The sequence below is a fragment of the Haliotis cracherodii genome, unplaced genomic scaffold, assembly GCF_022045235.1.
Source record: "Haliotis cracherodii isolate W230 unplaced genomic scaffold, xgHalCrac1.p SCAF_7, whole genome shotgun sequence".
Taxonomy (NCBI): Eukaryota; Metazoa; Mollusca; class Gastropoda; order Lepetellida; family Haliotidae; genus Haliotis; species Haliotis cracherodii.
The window spans coordinates 12,347,078-12,367,845 of record NW_027266330.1 but is presented as its reverse complement, the minus strand read 5'-3'; the positions used below and the strand labels follow the sequence as shown (position 1 = coordinate 12,367,845).

Genomic DNA, 20,768 nt, shown 5'->3' with positions numbered 1-20,768 from the left:
CTCTCCGTTTTTGTCTCTACTGTTAATGTCTACTTTGCCTTGTTCAAGGACTCTCTGTACTTTCTCTACATCGCCTCCTTTACAGGCTTGGTGTAGGATGTTGTCACCGACATTATTGACTAAAGACATATCAGCCCCTTTCTTCACCAGGAAGTCAACGAGTTCTCCATGTCCAGCCTTTGCTGCCATCATGACTGGTGTTTCCCTGTTCTTGCCTCTGCTGTTAATGTCTACTTTGTTTTGTGCAAGGACTCTCCTTACTGTCTCTATATCTCCCCCTCTACAGGCTTGGTGTAGGATGTTGTCACTGCAAATATTCACTACAGACATATCAGCCCCTTTCTTCACCAGGAAGGCAACGAGTTCTCCATGTCCAGCCATTGCTGCCATCATGACTGGTGTTTCCCCGTTTTTTCCTCTAATGTTAATGCCCAGTTGTTTGTGTGCAAGGACCCCCTTTACTGTCTCTATATCTCCTCCTCGGCAAGCCTGGTGTAGAATGTTGTCACTGCCATTATTCACTAAAGACATATCAGCCCCTTTTTTCACCAGGAAGTCAACGAGTTCTCTATGTCCAGCCCTTGCTGCCATCATGACTGGTGTCCACCCGTTCTTGGCTCTACTGTTAATGCGCAGTTTGTTTTGTGCAAGGACTATCTTCACTGTCTCCACATCTCCTCCTCTACAAGATTGGTGTAGGATGTCGTCACCGTCATTATTCACTAAAGTCATATCAGCCCCTTTCTTCACCAGCCCTCCATATCCAGCCCTTGCTGCTTTCATAACTGGTGTTTGCCCAGTCTTGCCTCTACTATTAATGTCTAGTTTGTCTTGTGCAAGGACTTCCTTTACTGTCTCGATATCCCCTCCTTTACAAGCTTGGTGTAGGATGTTGTCACCGCCATTATTCACTAAAGACATATCAGCCCCTTTTTTCACCAGGACTTCAACGAGTTGTACATGTCCATCCCTCGCTGCCATCATGACTGGTGTCTCCCCGTTCTGATCTCTGCTGTTTATGTCTACTTTCTCCAGTGCAAGTATTCTCTTTACTATCTCCACGTCTCCTCCACTACAAGCTTGGTGTAGGATGTTGTCACCACTATTATTGACTGAAGACATATCAGCCCCTTTCTTCACCAGGAAGTCTACGAGTTCTCCATGTCTGGCCAATGCTGCCACCACGACTGGTGTCCACCCCCTCTTGTCTCTACTGTTAATATCTACTTTGTCTTGTGCAAGGACTCTCTTTACTGTCCCCTCATCCCCTCCTCTACAAGCTTGGTGTAGTATGTTGTCACCACTATTATTCACTAAAGACATATCACCCCCTTTCTTCACCAGCAAGTCAACGAGTTCTACATATCCAGCCCTTGCTGCCATCATGACTGGCGTTTCCCCATTCTTACTTCTACTGTTAATGTCCAGTTTGTCTTGTGCAAGGACTGTCTTTACTGTCTCGATATCTCCTCCTCTACAAGCCTGGTGTAGGATGTTGTCACCGCCACTATTGACTAAAGACATATCAGCCCCTTTCTTCACCAGGAAGTCAACGAGTTCTACATATCCAGCCCTTGCTGCCATCATGACTGGTGTTTCCCCATTCTTGCTACTACTGTTAATGTCTAGTTTGTCTTGTGCAAGGACTTCCCTTACTGTCTCTATATCTCCTCCTCTACAAGCTTGGTGTAGAATGTTTTCACCGCATTTATTAGCTAAAGACATATCAGCCCTTTTCTTCATCAGGAAGACAACGAGTTTTACATATCCAGCCTTTGCTGCAATCATGACTGGTGTTTCACTGTTCTTGCTTCTACTGTTAATGTCTAGTTTGCTTTGTGCAATGACTCTCCTTACTGTTTCCTCATCTCCTACTCTACAAGCCTGATGAAGGATGTTGTCACCGCCAGTATTCACTAAAGACATATCAGCCCCTGTGTTTACCAGGAAGTCAACGAGTTCTCCATGTCCAGCGCTTGCTGCCATCATGACTGGTGTTTCCCTATTCTTGCTTCGTCTGTTAATGTCCAGTTTATTTTGGGCAAGGACTTTCTTTACTGTCTCCATATCTCCTCCTTTACAAGCCTGGTGCAGGATGTTATCACCGTCATTATTCACTATAGACATATCAGCCCCTTTCTTCACCAGGAAATCAACGAGTTCTCCATGTCCAGCTCTTGCTGCCATCATGACTGGTGTTTCCCCATTCTTGTTTCTTCTGTTGATGTCTAGTTTGTTTTGTGCAAGGACAATCTCTACTGTTTCCACATCTCCTCCCCTACAAGCTTGGTGTAGAATGTTATCACCGTCATTATTCACTAAAGTCATATCAGCCCCTTTCTTCACCAGGAAATCAACGAGTTCTCCATGTCCAGCTCTTGCTGCCAACATTACAGGTGTCACCCCGTTCTTGTCTTTAGTGTTGATATCCTCCCTAACCTTCGATACAATTTGTGTAACTTCATTCAAGCAGCCCTTATCGCAGGCTTGGTGTAGGGTTATATTTTCAATGGGTTTGTCTTGTAGGGTATCCTTTGTTTCTGTAATCAAATTTATTGCTTAGAATAAACATTTAGAACGGTATTTATACTTGTGGACCGTTCTGTAAAGAACAGACGATTCCTTGTTGATAAGGGCGTTAGAATCTACACAGAAATATTGCTACAGAACAACATGCACCAATGCTAATCTTTCCCGCTTGTGTACACAAGCTGACTGATATCATATGTTAAGCAAGTTATACAAATTCTCAAAGTTGTCACTGAAATTCTGTTTCAGTTTGTGGCATGTTCTCGACGATTTGTTATCTGTACAAATTCTTGAGCTGATAAATGCACCAAATATCTTAGAACTTTACAGGAATATCAACAAAAAAGAAGTATTTTGAATGACAAAGTCTAACACCATATTTTGTCATCATGAAATCATTTTGAGTGCTAAATTACAAACTGCAGTAGATCACTCATTAAATGCATTACTTTTTTGTTTGGTCTTTCTAGTTATTCATCTTTTGCTATTTAAAATTACAGTTTGCAACAGTTTATCATTTCACTGGCGTTATCACCTGATTCTTTTCTGCTATGGTATTCTCCCCTGCGAGACGACGTTTCTTCTGTGATAGGGAAGTTCTTTTCTGCAGCATCTCTATTTTCGGGGTTGTCTTTTTCACTGTGAATGTATTGTCTTATATGACTGGTATCCTTGCTAGCTTGTGAGGGTGTCGTGTTTGTGTTTTCATTCCCCATGCCATCATTAACAACTCCTGCACGGTGTCCCATTCCACCGTGGGCAATTCCTGCAGTGTTAACATTTGCATTGTCACCAACATTTATGTGGTTTGTGATATATATTATGGATTGCCCTTTTCCATCATTATCCAGGTTAGTCTTCTTCTCTGCCATGGCGATGTTAGAGTTTCATGTTATGTAGTGTCCACAAATAGGATTCTTTCTGTAAATAGAAAAAAACATATTGGATTTAAATGCACATCAGTGTGTCACGAATGAACACATATACTAGGAACAATATTAAAGGGAACATTTATTCCGAAATGATATGTAAAAACATTACGCTGTGAAATTGAATGTAAACTGGAAAACAGACAGTTGACTGCAACGCAAGCTCTTTGTCATCCTCCAAGTTCTGACCAACTCACTGGGCAAATGGTACGTATGACCACTTGATGATTTGGTCCACATAACGTTGACTGGTCAACTTGCACTATAATGATATAGTTGTCTTAAGTGATGCCAACACCGTAGCTATCATGCTGCCGAGTAGTGACTATCTCCATGCGGTCTTCAAACACGTTGCCTATCATCTGTAAAGTGGAACCTCGATTCATCAGAAAACATCTCCACTGCTGCTGTAGACGATCTCCAAACGGCTGTAACCTCTGTTTGTCTGAGGCACAGTCAGACCCATTCCTCAGAAAGGACGTTATGATTCGGGTCCGAGCTTTTCAACGCGTTTTATATCATGGACTTTGAAAGTTGGATTCCTGTGGCAGCCCTAAATTTGACCCTCAGTTCTGGTGCAGAAATGAATGTGTTCCTCAACTCAATGATGCAAACATATCGGTCCGACTTGAAAGTAGTCTTTTTATGCCTTCCCCCGTTTACCCTAATCTTAACCCCCTCCGTTTGGTGATATCGTCCAATCAGTCGGGATATCACACTTTTGGATTTACCAAATTGTCTGGCAACTACATTCTGTGATTGGCCAGCTTGAATCGTCCCTACTGCGTGCATATTTCATTTTCTGTCATGGACACTTTTGGAGGCATATCTTTTCCTAGTACCCGATCAATTAATTTGGCATTCCAGTAACCAGGATATGAAACCATGGACAGCATGGTTTACATGTGCAAAGTGCAAAATGTGAGTTTTCTATCACCGATAATAACTGAGTCTCGTGCAACAAAGCTGGTCATTTTTCATCATATAGCTGAAATGACAGGTGTTCCCTTAAATATTGTTTCTCGTTTATGTGATCTAGAAGCTAGATCACCTTTTGGCTTTTCTTAATATATTTGTTACTGATATTAGGAGTCAAATGCACTCACGTATTATGTTTGTCACAACTCAAGACGTATCGGCTGTAGTATGATTATGATACATATCATCCATAGTGTAGGACATATAATTGGTAAAGGTTTGCAGTCCACTAGAATCGTCACTTGTAAGGTAGTTCTGCTTCTTTGTTCGTGTCATTGAAATGCTTTTGACACATTGAACAGTCGTATGTCAATGTCATCATTGAGGTCAAAGCTAGAACTCAACAAGGGTTTTATGTATGGCAATGATAGATGTCATCTTTGAGGCGGAACAGCGATTCGAAATTATGCGGGACCCATATAGACAATCAAATGGAATTCCACCAAAGGACATCATATTTGGTTAATAGCCATTTGGAATGGTTTTGAAAGACATGTCATTAATGTTGAAAGTTACACTCACTCTCAATGTAATACACTCAAGAACGTCATAAGTTTGTGATAACTCAATAAGGATTTACCGAGGGCCAAGGTCATTACACAAGAAGTGCATATAACTTGTGTAATAGTGTGGCCCAATGTGAAACAGGAACCTGACCAGGCCGTGATGAAGCTCATGTTTAAGTGGAGATGTATCTCGCATTTCTCTTTCTTCTTTGATCACTGGTGGAAAACGAGCTCAAGGGTTTAGAGCTTCTAAAAACAATTCTTGACCGTGACCAATCAACCATGTTCGACGAACCTCCCCCTGACTACCTCGGTGAACCTATCTTCGGGTACGGACGTCCGTAATGTTCTCACGTAAGGTGTTTAAGCTGGAGGCATAGGACTTCCTGTTTCGATGTCTTGCATTGGGCATGGGTTTTCCCAAACCAAAAGTGTGAGTGAGTGTGAGTGAGTGAGTTAAGATTTAACGTCACATTGGCAATATTACAGCCATATCGTGATGAGACATTTGATTACATAGAAATTCATAGAAGTTAAATACCTGTCGCCAAAGGTAAAACTAGTTCGAGAGCATATAAAAGAATAAACTATAATTCAACACAATATAAAAACAGGTTATAGATTGACAGCAACCAAAGTTAGGCCACCACACTAGGGACCGTGGGGACTTACAATACTTCAGTCGCTGTCAATTGTAACCAATATTAAGAACCAGTTAAAACTAACAAATATTCCACGATTAAAATGTGATACTTAGAAATTGACTTTGAAAAAAGTGGAACTTATGTATCCTCTCAGGGGGACAATAATTTAACTGTACTTTAACCCCCTTCGAGGAAACAGCCACTAACAATCTCAGTTGTTAATTTAATCTACCAAAATTCAACCATTTGAACACTTACAGGAGTCTTTTAACCGAAATTGTTTCAGATTTGGTAAAAAACATAACTTTGCATTAAATCTTATTCAATGTCACAGGAACTTTTGTTGTTCAGTATATAAATGATTCCTCAATCAACGAAATTCTTCCTCTGAAAATCCCGTGTACTGTTGTCAGTCAACATGCCATTTTGTAAAAGTCGGTCACCGGTATTGATGTCATACGGAAGTAAACATTGTTGGTCATCCTTGGTAACTTCTTTGAGGTGAAAATTATTGGGGGCGTTGCAAACAGTCAATTCGCTTGAAAGCGATTCGTCTTACAACGGGGCGCTAACTTTCAGCGGCTAGCAATCGCACCAATCGCTGGCTGAGGTCGCTTCGTTCCCCAACCAAAACAGCGGCTGAGAGAACAATAAATCATTGACTGTATCAACTGCGAAATGGGCAAAGGCAGCTAACACCCCAGAATACCCAGTTGAGTCCCGTCCGGGATTCGAACCCACACCTAATCGCCAGCACAGAAAATATCAGCGATCTAACCAACTCAGCCACCGAGGCTTCCCCAAAAATGAAAGTCTGACAACTGGTAGTCTAGATAACGTACTTTGTGTACCCCTCTGACAAGTGTAAATAGACAGATCCAGTCTGTCAATCAAAACTAGCGCATGCGTGAGTTTGATCCAATCAGAAGGCCGGGCGCGCTTTGCGGATTTGTCTGACTTACTTCCGGGGTCAAACGATACCCGAGAAGCGACGTAGCTGCGGTTTGTGCTATTGTCACTCGCGATATGCATTCCGTATCGTGGGGATTAGATGTATGCCTTTACACAAACCCACAGGGTCGGGAGAAAAATGTTTGAGGCTGATCTAGATGCGCAGTAGGCCTCACCATCAGTTAAACGTCGCCACCATCTTCCACCGGACCCACGTCTGCTCGAAGGTAAGAATTTGCCGCACTTTTGCACATATGAATATTCAATACGAGTAAATGACAACACGTAGCAATTTATGATTTTACGCATGTTATAAACAAGGATAATGCTTGTAACTACAAAATCATTTTTGAATTATGTATTTTGGCAACATCGGGCATTGAGTTAGCAGGTCATATTGCTGAAATGTGACACGCGAGACGGTGTCACGAAATATATTCGCCCCCAGAATAAAATCTCCCCCCGGCGAATATATACCGGTCCAGTTCCGCCCCTCTCGAAATAAACTCTCCCCCACCCTACGAAATAAAGTCTGCCCCCAGAATATTTCCTCCCCCGGTCGTTTTATAAATACTTGCCATGCGGTTCAATAGTTGCCAAACACTTCTGATAGAGACGATGTTGAGAATGTGGAGTGAAAAGGGCTTCACTTTGAGCACTGTATTTTCTTTAACTACAATATTGAGACAATAAAGTGGTATGTAGGTAGATATAATATTAGTCGTTAGGTATAAAGAATGTTTAGTAACTTAAGAAGTTCTAGGACAGTTATTAACACGTGTCGTGTCAGCCCTATGACATTCGCGATTGTCCATTTCCAGAAAACATCCTGTGTTGGTTTAACATGAATTAGTAAAGGTTAATTAGGGATGCCCAACACGTTAATTAATGAAAGACGAGTAGTGAAAACTCTGTCATTTCCTGCCCAGGACATCACACTCCTACACGCTGTGGTTGGTGAGAAACATTCTCATCAAAGAAAACACACAGTCAAGACTGGATTTCCGTCGTCTAGCTACAAATCCTGTGATGTATTAAAGGTTGAAGAATTTTGAACCGAACTGTGCGAAAGTTTATATCTAAAATGTTGGAATTGGATACAGTCATAAAGTCTTATATCAATATGTAGACTCATAAATATTGGTTTTATGTTTCAACGGAGATATGACATGTTCTTATGAAATATCGCGTATTAGTGTCATTTGCATGCTTAACCATTCATTGTACCGTTCTAAACCATGTGAATGTTGTAATATCAGTCAATCGGGTGGGAAAACAGCCCAATCCTCGCTCTATAAAGGGCTATGTCAATCATTTTGCAAGTTGAAATGACCCCTGATACTTTATGAATACTTTATAACAGTTTATGGAGTCAAAATCAATGCTGATTATTCATAATCGTAATGCTTCGTACTATAGGCCTGTGGCCTCTTCAGTGCTGAATAAAGATTGAAAATACATCAGTCAATCAAAGATGAAGGTAACTTTATACATCAGAGTTCTTGAGAATTAGTTCATGTTTTGTTCTTAGACAAACATTTCAACCATCGATTGTGTTCACATGTAGACTCAAACTGGTATATTAAAAATTTTTTATACAGACAACAACTGTATTAGAAACAACAAACTCTGTAGAGACTCTTGTCTCCCATCCTTTGTTTGGTATGATTATGTCTTATAATTATTTTAGGATGGAAGGTACAGTTACCAAATAAAATATTCTGAAATATCAATTCATTGTGACCATATTTCATAATCTATTTTTTAAAGTAACCCTCCTTACATTAAAGATAACTATTTAAAGAATATAGTACTTAAAGACATTGTAACAAACCGAATAACCAGGGGGGAGACTTTAACTGAGGAGGGCGCGAAATATATCCGCCCGGGGGAGATTTTATTTCAGAACAGATTCTCCGGGGGAGAATCTGTACCGGTATAAAATCTCTAGGGGGAGAATTTGTACGGGGGAGAGTTTATACCGGGACAACGGCCATGACACACTGTAAACAAATATGACAGTAATCTGATTTCGGTTAGTGCACAACGAAATCTGCCTTTATTTACATTGAAGTACAATCTGGTGGAAATTGTATACCTCCCTCTTTTATAATATTTATTTTGCTACAGATTTTTAGATATGATTTTAGTTTCAAAATCACATAGAACACAATAAGCCTATCTATTAATATTGCAAATTACTGGCGCATAATATTGCAAAATACTTTAGCAGTAATAATTCTTTAAACATATAAATATAATCATTGTCAATGGTTTTCGTTCCACAAAATCTTTCAATTTAACTCATATAAGTTCCCATTAAATCATGCTTTGACTATTTCAGCATTTCTATGAAGGGACAGGACCCATGCAGTAATGAATTACTTGATCCTATTCTTGTGAAATGGAATCATTCCCCCAATGTTAGAAAGAAGAGGACAATTTCGTGAGAAGGAAGTGAAATAAAAAACCCATCTTAGTTAATATAAAAAAATTGTTGGTTTAGAATTGTTTGCAACATAAGTTATTCACTGGTAGTGGAAGCTTACTGATAGACATTTCAGTGAAACAATATAACTGTTAAAAACGACAAGTCATTTTAATTAATTTACAGGAAGATTTCTTCTGAACTCAGAGTAACATGGTCAAGAAATGATATAAATTATAATCTAATCAAGTAATATAATAATTATTCCAACCAGTTATTGAATTGATGCCGTATGAAAGTCAGACCAATATGATTTAATTGCAGGACTAACAAACACTAAATGTTGGATGATACAACATCCACCTGGTGTAAAACTTGTAGGCTCTTTCTATAGTACACAATATTATTTCTTTTTAAATAATGTAATTTTTTAAAAAGATTGTGTTGAAAGTGATTACCAGTACCATAATGCATGAAACTTATTCCAATATACAATTTTTTTTTGTAAAAAACAAAGACAGTATCTCTTTGTCACACCATGATCAGGCATTATCCATAGTGCCTTATCAATTCTGATACAGAATAAATTATATAATTCTTAATACATTTTATATATAACTGTGAATAACTAAAGACTTTCATTCATTCATTCATTCATTCATTCATTCATTCATTCATTCATGTTAAGTTGTTAACAGTAATAATTCTTGGATTCATGAAAATTCTGTTGAATGAAAGATGATACATATATGAATTTTAATTTGTTTTGTTTTTTAACAATGCAGGTTAATTGATGGGAAGTACTGCAGACCCTGTCTTTAGAAAATTGTGCCATCACAGGTTTCCCTTTTCTTGAATATGGATCCGACTGATTTGCCATAACCATGGCAATTACAGGTGCTGGAAGTGTGACCAGGGATTTTTATCTAAATTTAGAATTCCAAACTAAGTGTCCTTGGCAATCAGATTGGGATAAAAACTAATAACTTAAAATGTCCTTACGTTCTTCATTATTTGAGGATGTCATAGCTATTTTAAAACTATTGAAGAGGGAGATTTTTTTTATTCTGCTGCAGATTTGGGGCTGAATATCAGCCCCTGAGCAGGTCTAGATTTATACCTGGTGACATGCCCGACCACTTGTTCCAGATGCCCAAGTAAAATACATGTTATGATTCATTTATTATATAATAAAAACCAATGTAGCAGTGAGGGAAAATAGTGTACTGCTTTGATTATATCAACTATTATTTTATGTTTATTCATTAAATAGACCCACTAACTCCATGTCTTTCATGTTATTTTTGTTTTACTTAGAGCACCAGACAGAAAACTCGGGCTATGTAACTGTTGACAATCTATTAATAGATATCCACATGATTTGCAACTTGTGCTTGTGTTTACGGTTTCCAATACTTTCAATACACTTACGATGGAAAGCAAAAACAAATTTAGTTACCTCGCCCTCGGATGAATAATATAGTATTGACATGCTATATATTGACATTATAATATACTCTGCCTGACATGAGTGCTTCGAAGTAGTCTCTGCCTGACATGAGTGATTCGAAGTAGTGCACGCTTCTAACCTTCCGCCATGGTGACTTCCTCATTGGCCGATATACCATTACATCGGACATATGATTCAAATCAACCCCCACCTCCTACGAATTTGAATGAAAAGAAGCATTATCGGAATTAATGAAAGCAATATCGTGTGTATAGCTACCAAGTGCGAAGGAGTAGTTTCACAACTAAAAGAAGTTTATGCGCATTTCGCTGGTATCTGACTGAGCGAAAGAGAGGTCAGATTCCATAGAAGTTCACGAGTTTCGTAAAAATGGTATAGAAAATGAGTGTGGTATTTTATTTAGAATGTATTAAATATGTAAAATTTAAATATATAACTTTCTTTCGTTAACAGACCAAACTGAAACCGGTTGCAAATTTGAAGCGCATGAATACTGATATATGCCCCAACATTGGCATTGTTGACAGTTCAATTCATATACGCATTAACAACATGTTCCTGCTTTGTGTGTGCAAACATGACAGCACCAACGCCAAACATTTTTTTCTAAAGAATTTCTTCAGCTTATGATTATTTAAGCGCATTGATGTTAGTACGCAGGACAACTGTTAGAAAACTTAAAACTCCGCGCTTTCAATCTCCGACCAACACTCAGTCCTTCACACCGACGGGGTCCCGCCTGTGCAATCAAAATGGTTCGGTTTCCTTGATCTATCAGCTGAATTTATATCCTGTCTCTATCATTTTGGAAGAGGGAAATCAGAATACACGTCAAATACGTTCATGTTAACTGCACGACCCCATACTGAAGACGTGAAATTCAACAAACTCAAATCTGCTTACATGTCAGAGACAGCTTTGAACGAAGGGCAAGGTCACCACCGGAATAAGAAAAGACAACTGTGATCTACTCACATCGTTTTAAGAATGGTATTGTTCGCATTTGTGATGTTTTAGCCCACAAAACAGAAGTCAGTCACACTTCTACGGAGTTTTCGAATGATGTTTATCGGAACTGTTCACTTTGAATGATCTGGTCGTGCAGTCGTGTATGTTCATTAACGAACAAACACCTTCGGAAGCAATGTCACAAAATACGCTTCGAATGGGAACATTGATGGCACAACCGGAGCACCCAACGTAAGTCTAGACACACACACACACACACATGCACGCAAGCACGCACGCACGCACGCACGCACACACGCACACACGCACACACACATATACAAGTGCAATTATCTTGGACGCGACGTTAAAGGACGCGACGTTAAACCCCATTTTCACCCCCACTTCGTAATTAGCTTTTGGAATATAATGTTCATTCGGACCATGGTTGTCCTGAATCGCTTGCTGTGACATAAATCAACACATCACTCTCCTTGGCGTAACAAGTCAGTAAGCAAGCAGTGGTCCGATTGAAGTGTATTTTGGGAATGGTCAAATGTGACATGCCGTCAGAGACTTTATCAACCAACCTGGCTTTCCAGCGTTCAAAACAAGTGTTGTAGCGTACATAAGGTACTGAGACATTATGTCGAGTAAACTAAATATGTACAGGGATGTTACCCAGTAAACTTGTAGTAGCCATGTACGGATCTGATCACAGCAGTGTCTGACCGGTCCGCACCCCGAACATCTGGTTTGTTTGGTCCATATTACTTACACCGTTGAGTATGACGTTTACATTTACTCTAATCACTTCAAACAGTGCATACTGTTAGAAAGATAACCTACTTATTTACTGTTAGATTCTGTAGATCGTAATGTTTGGAATAGGTAGTTTTGGACTGCAGACTGTCCCGTGAGACATGCTCCTCTTTACCTATCGCTATATGTCATCAAGCGGCACACAAACGTATAAACAGTTCTTTGTCTAGTGTGCATTTATTATACGTGTTAAAGCTTCAAATAACTTACGTGGGCTGAAGGAGATCCATGCAAGCCTCCGGGCTGACATGGAGGAACGGAGTCACCTCCTTCTGCGGAATGCGTCAACTCCTCAACTAAAGCCAACTCACAAATCCATTCAGCATATTTGTAACCTTATTCAATTATTCAAGACTTGTAAGGTGGAGCTTGTAAACCACGATGAAAGAAGTAAGTATTTGCTTTATAAATTGTTATAATGGCATACGCTCTGTTATTCAATTGTGCAAAAGACGTCCTGTATATTTAGCAGCCTGCATAGTTTGTTGTGGTCCATAATGTGTCAGGCACAACACGACAGGCAGTATACGTTATATTCAGGTTTCTGGTCACGTGAGATATATAACTACGATGTTTGACATTCTGGCGTTGTCACAGCACATGTAAACAGAGAGTGTTCCAAATCACACAGTGCATGGTTTCGCTATTATAAATCGTTTGAATGGTATTAGTACGTGTAAGTTGTAAATATGCAACAGTGAGGAGTGAAAATCCTCAAGAACTTCGATGTGTTCTCTGGGAGGACCTAACTTGACTGAAAACCCCCCAGCTCGGAATACTTTCTGCGTTTCAAAGGGTAGCGGTTTCAGGTTTGAAATGCAATTTTTATCTGCCATTAATTTCTTTTCAGTTACACTTCAAATGATTCAACCTATATGAGTGAGTGAGTGAGTTTGGTTTTACGCCGCTTTTAGTAATATTCCAGCAATATCACGGCGGGGGACACCAGAAATGGGCTTCACACATTGTACCCATGTCGGGAATTGAACCCGGGTCTTCGGCGTGACGAGCGAACGCTTTAACCACTAGGCTACTCGTCCGCCCCTCCACCTATATGCGTAACGTTTCAATGGTTACGTATGCCTATAATAAACCTAACTGTAAGAGCAAATACAGTGAGGAGTGGAAATCCTCAAGAACTTCGATGTGTTCTCTGGGAGGACCCGACTTGACTGAAAATCAAACCATCCAAAGATATGGGTTTCAGGTTTGAATACCTCTGCTATCTGACATTATTTCTTTTCAGTTACACTTGAAACGATTCGACCTACATGAATAACACCCCAGTTCTTTTGTATGCCCATAATCCACATAACGAAAATACGAGAACACTGCGAGAATATGGAAAGAAACGTTCATTTTCATGTGCACATATGGTGCACGGATGGCCCAGTCGTCTAAGGCGCCGCGATTCGCTGTGCAGAGTTACGTCCCTTTGGCACGCCAGAAACCTATGATTGTAGGTTCGAATCCCAATTCTCCCCGATTACGTTTCTATGTTTTTCATTTGTCGCATTGTCGCTTTCAATAATCTTTTTTATTTTACCAAAGCGCGGTAACGCGACACATTTAGACTTTGAAAAATGTCGCATTGTCGCACTTCGGTTAGTTTTGCGATTTTTGCTTGTTTTGGGAAGGGCGACCATGCGACAACGCGACAATATCCATTCTAGTATTCCATACACCTTCCTTGTTACAGTAATGCCAACCACAGCTGACTATTTCTTGTCGTCAATAGATAGAGATGCTAAACACAATACACTAAGTTTGAAAAAGATGCTTTCATTACATCTTTGCACATGTCTATGAAACTAACATAACCCGTGAACGTTTGGCCACTTAAAGCCATGACCACACGCGATGACTTAAAGGAATATGTTTTGCCTATCCGCTTTGAAGTCGTACAGATAAAACAGCTGTTCGACTTTAAATAGAACTACTTTGTTTACAGAAATATAATGTTCAAGTTCAAGTTGAGTTCATTTCTCAGAAAGACCCAGAAACGGTGCTACAAGAGAATTTTGTTTATATAAATTCATAATATAATAATAATATCAAGATGACAGGAGTTCCCAGTCGTCTTGGAAACAAGTCCATTGTGATAGGAAGTCTACTTGGCAGTAACATGAAAATACTAATTTACTTTTGTTCCAAAAAATCTGCCACTTGCGGTGGGCCAAATAGGGGCCTTTTTCTTAGTTCAAGACCTGTATTCTTTAGTGTAATTCTACTATTGTTCTAGTCTGTGAATAACGATGTTTATGTTGTTTGAATCTAATTCATGTTTTGAGGTTGTTTTTTAGAAAAATAATATTTTAAAAATAACCCTTCCTTCATCAACTATGCTGTAATGCGTATACATTGTTTTGTTTAAAGGATATGTCTGTGACATCATGATGCATCCCAGGCATATGTTTAATCCCATCAAAATCAGATATTTTACTCCAATACGATACAACCTGCTTAATGAGATGAAGCTTCCATGGCACACAAATTGGGAGTATCGTCATACAATATCCACAACAATGTATACCTCTGCTTGTGGGTTTCGCTTGTTTTTTTACGACTTAGCAGATAAACATGATGAGTTGTAAATATGGTGCCACGTTACCTGCAGAATTATATTTTGAAAACAAAGGTGCAACGTGAGTTTACAAACGTTAAGTTTGGCGTTGTTACATCTACAGGTAACCACAGTGAAGGCATGGTATGTTTATCTCAATTCTACCATAAAAAAACTTTCAACGCGAACTCTTTGATGTGAGAGAGATATTTAATGAACCGGCATGACACCAATGTTTTAATTGGTTTTGAAATCTGAATAAAGGAAACACCGATAAAACACTTTAAACAGTATGGGGCTTTTTATGCCCAAACTTGGTTTGTTTAATTCAATCGCATATATGACAGACAATGAAACTGTGACATTGATACTAAGAAAATGGCTATCGACAATCACTGAGCATCTTCCCGAGGCAAGAGAGTTAACTGACTTTAAAAGTCCAGTTTCCACCCTTGCCGAACTAGGTTGGAATTCCTGGGCTCGATCGTAGGGACACCACTGGTTATTACGAGTTATGTCCCCTCTAAGCCTCTCCTATAGACCAATCCGATTCCATGACTTGCATTTGTTTCAAACAAAATGGCGGCGCCCAGTCAAGACGATCCGATCGATAATCAAGATCTATATTTTGATAAAACGGGTCTTACATCGCAAAGTACACCAAATCACGCGAGCACCTTGATTAACAGATAGTAGCTTCTGCAGGGATGCGTCCGTCAAATCAGCTATTTCAGCGATTTGACACCTGCGATTGAGCAATCAAACTTGCGTATTTCCGATCATTCATTTGATGATACAAGCATGCATTTTACCTGTCAGTCATTCAGCACAATGGTGTTTGACTTTGGTAATGGCAGATCAAACACCTCTTTATGATGTATACCAGAGACAGTAGTACATGTTACATCAAGGTTCACAAAATGACCTACAATATATATGACCTATCTCAGGTGTGGCAAAAAGAACAGATGCTCATTTTATATTTTGCTCATTCGTATATTTTGCATCTGTTCAAGTATTTGTTATTATGATGCCGGTTATGCCAATAATTATTTTTGTTTATTGGTTACTTTTTGAACTTCTTTATTGGTCCATTACTGCAAATATAAGCTTTGGTGCAATAGTTTTGTGAAAGTAGGAAATGTTTCCACATGTTACCTCTTTTCCACATCAATAAGCAGTGATTATTATTTGTTTAAAGGTTCTCCCAAAACGTATTGACCAGGTGAGGTTTAGTCAGACACCATCAACATACAGGTGTGCTGTTGGACAGTCTTCTGGAATTTATACAATGCACAGTAAAGGCACATATTCTTATTCACCATATCGTGGTCTTTACAAGTATACTCAGAAAACCATCTCGGTTCTTATAGGATCTAAGATGTAATGGTGTTTTCGGGGATGTACTAGTATCTAGACCAGCGCAGTGGCCCCGATATTTGGCACGATGTCTGCAGCAGATGTCAGTAAAATGTCCCTAATTGTAACGGTGTTTTCAGGGATGTATCTAGACCAGCGCAGTGGCCCCGATATTTGGCACGATGTCTGCAGCAGATGTCAGTAAAATGTCCCTAATTGTAATGGTGTTTTCAGGGATGTATCTAGACCAGCGCAGTGGCCCCGATATTTGGCACGATGTCTGCAGCAGATGTCAGTAAAATGTCCCTAATTGTAATGGTGTTTTCAGGGATGTATCTAGACCAGCCCAGTGGCCCTGATATTTGGCACGATGTCTGCAGCAGATGTCAGTAACATGTCCCTAATTGTAATGGTGTTTTCAGGGATTTATCTAGACCAGCGCAGTGGCCCCGATATCTGGCCCATGTCAGCAGCAGATGTCAGTAAAATGTCACAAATTGGAATTACAAATTTCCCACATCATATTAATATATGAATAAATGAATAAATTCTAGGTCGCAATGACAAGATGTGGTTTTTGTACTCAAGTCATTCTCGAAACACATTTAATGAGATTCAAACCCGTACGACGACATTGTTGTGTTTGATTAGCTCATGCTTAAAAATACACACAACAACTTATTTTGAATTTTGTGGCCATTTTATCAAATATCTCTCAAATGTAAATGTTACAGTGTGTCGGCATTAGTTATTACTGTTATGGCTTGTAGCGGTGACTTGTACTCAACTGGTGACAGGTGCAATAAACAGTATTTTATGCTCAGTTTCATATTATTAAATTCCATGCAATTTTTAAATACCTCTGGATTTTAGAAAATAATAACTTTAAAAATCCCATTTTTCAACAATATCACCCCCCTCTCCAATTTGCAGACCAAGGGCACTGAGTTTGGAATCCTAGAAAAAACCCTGGTTTTACTTGGATGCAGATGGACCCCACTGGAAATGGAAAGAAAAAGACATATCTCACATTGTTGAGGGAAATGTAATAACTTATTTATTGTGGACATATGTCCTGCACGATTTTAGTTTTTGTTTGCACTTGTATGCTGAACTGAACCTCAATGTTGAGATCACTTGGTGAATGTGGTTGTGATACATCTCAGTATGTTTGTGGAAGTACAGGACATTGTACAACACTTGGTTACAAATTGTTGCAATATGAGTGTTATTGTTCCGACATTCCCAGAGGAGTGTTCTAGCATTTGTACAACTATTTTTCTTTATCAAGTATGTTTAATTTATCAAATAAGATATAATGTGAACTTTTGTGTTACCATGGGGACAATAATCGTAAGATTATATTTTTATGTGACAATAATCAGTTTTAGTGTTCTGTTTATAGAGTGCCAATTCCCCCCTTTAGGCATCAAGTGTATCATTAATTTGTCTTGGCATCGAATTTAAGAACTCTAAGGTCATATCAGTGTGCACAAATGGTACAAGTATATTAGAAATTGAAATATTTGAAGCCGTGTGCCCGATTAACATTTCATGGCATCCAGGGAACTGCACTGCACTGCAGCATCCGGAATACCACCAAAGATGAATCGGCATTTGGCTTATGAAATGGGTTTGGCACCCTCTGTTTACCCTGAATGAGATTAACCGAAAGAACTGCAAGATTACTTTTCAGTATTAAACCTTCAGGACAGAGCTGCCACTCGTTGTGAAGAGTTGTCTCCCTTGGCTGTGCCAGGATTGGATGGTCGCTGGTTCGGATCTGGTTTGTCCTGGTTATGATCCTCAGTTTGTCGGCACAGCTGTGATGTAACTGAAATAGTGTTGAAAGCAGCATTAAAGCCAACTCACTGGCTCAACCTAACCTTTTCATAAACAACAGACACATGACTTCATCCTGCGGAGATTAAAAAGCCGAATCGATCCTTGGTGTCCCACACTGACAGGAACATGTTGAGCAGAGTAGACAATGTGATTGATTATCTGTGTTGTCTCGCTATAAGTTGTCAATAAATGATGGGTTGATTGTTATCGTATAAGATATTCGGAATGCTTTCGAGTGCCTCTGCGGTCGAGTGGTAGAGCCTCTGCTAGGGGAACAGATGGTCTTGGGTTCGAATGCCGGTCACGTTATACCAAAAGACGTTAATATGAAGGGGCTCGGCATAAAGGGGCTAAAAAAGGACTGGTCGGCACAGAGTCGGTATACTGTGTATGATTGGGGTATTCATGTTGAAACTGAGGCATGCTATCTCAGTGTGCTTGCACCATATAATCGGCGTTATTCCGAACTACTAAAAGCAGTCTCACATACACATACACGTGCTTGCACGTCGCAATTTTCCTGAACACCACGAACACATTTTTTAGTCTGATTCGCTGTCGAATGTCCCGAAAATATGAAATTCTGCAAATCACAATCAACCCATTACCTAATCCTAAAACTCGGCATGGATAAATGTGTATCAACTTTTGCACGAGAGGACCAGTCTGTCTAATTAACCAGCAGCAGCTCAACCTACATCTTACTACTATGTGGAACAGAAGGATAGTAAACTATTTAACCTGTCATTTTATATACCACTCAAAGTTTGCTGAGGATCAAGTTTTGATTATATCAAAAATCAACCAACAGATATAGATTGAAATATCCAGGTGAAGAATAATATAGTAACACCTAAAGGTACTCAGTTTCACGATGAACGGACAGAGGCATGCAACCACGGGCCGGAGGTGCTTGAAAACCTGTGTTTGGATGTATCGTGACAGAATAGTTGCACATCATTAATAGAGAGCACAACAACATTTGCTTCTGAGGATTACAACAACTGAATTCACGCATGTCAGCTCAAATGTTGACTACATCGTTTGACGACTGAAGAATTAGGCAGATGCATGCTTGAAACTGGGGCACGTTGCAAACGTCTTTGGTGTCGGACAAAGTGTGATCAGCAGGGCATGGAATAGATACTTCTCCTGATTGCAGAAAGACGTCATCACTCTGTGACTGCCACCACACTCAGAGATGACCGGCGGAACACCGGTGGCGCTAACGTTTCTACTCAGACAATGCATAATCGTGTCCGTAAGGCTAGGTTCTGGTCATGGGAGAACCGACATCCATGTCCTACAGCGGGGCATGATGACATTTGTGCGCTACATGGATGATATTCCGGATGTGTACGTGTGACCGTATGCAGGTGCAATTGGACCGGACTTCACCCTCATGGACGATAAAGAACAACCTCTTTGTGCCAGAATCATTGATCCCTACTTAGCAGAAAAGCATTGTTCCCTTGTATTTCAGGTGGACAGTTGACTTGACCTTGCATGTATTTGTGACGGGTGCCATCGGTATCATCACTACAGCTCATGGTCTCAATTCGAGAAATAGTTGGACCTTTCCAGGGTTCGAAACATAGTAACATCTGAATATAATAAAGTATACAAATATGTACTGTATTATGCATATTATGCAAAAAATAAACATGTGTCATAACTACTTTTATGCTTCTAATATTCATTATATTTACATCACTGGAATATGACATTGTAAAATAATAACAGTAAACAAATACGTACATTTATCAACATACAGAACACTCGACCAGTCGACTTGCCAACACTGTGTGCTGAATACTTGTTGTTCTCAAAAGAGGAATTGTGGCATTGTCGACATAGTTTATCCGCCTGGTTAAACCTGGTCATTTACTACATGATGCCACACATCCGAGTTCAAGACATGTTCAGACTGTAGTTACTGCATATCAAATCATTTCATAGTGATGCAGGCAGCATGTCCCAATCTTCAAAGTGACATTATATTTTGTGCATCTACTAACCTCATTGTTAGCAATGTAGACCCATTGCTGCACTACAGCATTTCTCACAACAACTTACAGTTTTAAGATCTCGTATCAATGTGCATTGAGAGCCAAGGTGTTAAAACCAATTCTGTTACTGAAAGTCGTTCGGATTGTATGAGCACTGTAGGAATGTACTTTTGAAACTATTTGTGCAGATAAATTGAAAAAAAATAACTTCTATGGGGATTCAAAATTCTTCTCACACACAACAGGACACATTGTCATAAAGAAACAGACTATTCAGTGAACTTAATTACATTCCTGTACAGAAGTACAAATATGTAAGCAGATACATTATATGTCCGCTTCAATCATTTTCATCACCCACATCGAATGTGGAATACATTTAGATACAACTGCAATAATTTCATTTCTAACCTATCATGTGGATATTTAAAATTGTTATTTCACAGAATGGAAGCGAAATATGTCAACATATTCATGACTGAAAAAAACATTTTACTCAGTTGCTTGCTGTGACATTTCCCAGAAATGTGTGAAATGTATTATGAACTGATCAGGTTCTGTATATTAATAATCATAACAATTCTCATGTGTGGATGTAGAATGTTTCTAACCAACCAGAACCAATCATGTAGAAAAACAACACACTTAGCTAACCTTGTTACATGGTCGTACACAACAAACAACACATGAACAGGTTAATTCTACGACCTCCTCTTTCACTATTATTGTATTGTATTTGATAGTTTAAGTAGATATGTCACATTTACAAGTTTACACAGTGTCATG

General features: G+C 39.3%; 1 protein-coding gene across 1 annotated transcript; it reads right to left on the bottom strand.

The window, feature by feature from the left end:
- Positions 1–12,479, bottom strand: LOC139448667 (ankyrin-3-like; the record flags this gene model as incomplete). Its single annotated transcript, XM_071230221.1, has 3 exons — positions 12,417–12,479; positions 3,065–3,450; positions 1–2,540 (listed from the first exon to the last, which is right to left on the bottom strand). Coding segments are annotated over exons 2-3 (2,877 nt in total), but the record flags the coding sequence as incomplete, so codon positions are not given.
- Between the last annotated feature and the right edge of the window lie 8,289 nt (positions 12,480–20,768).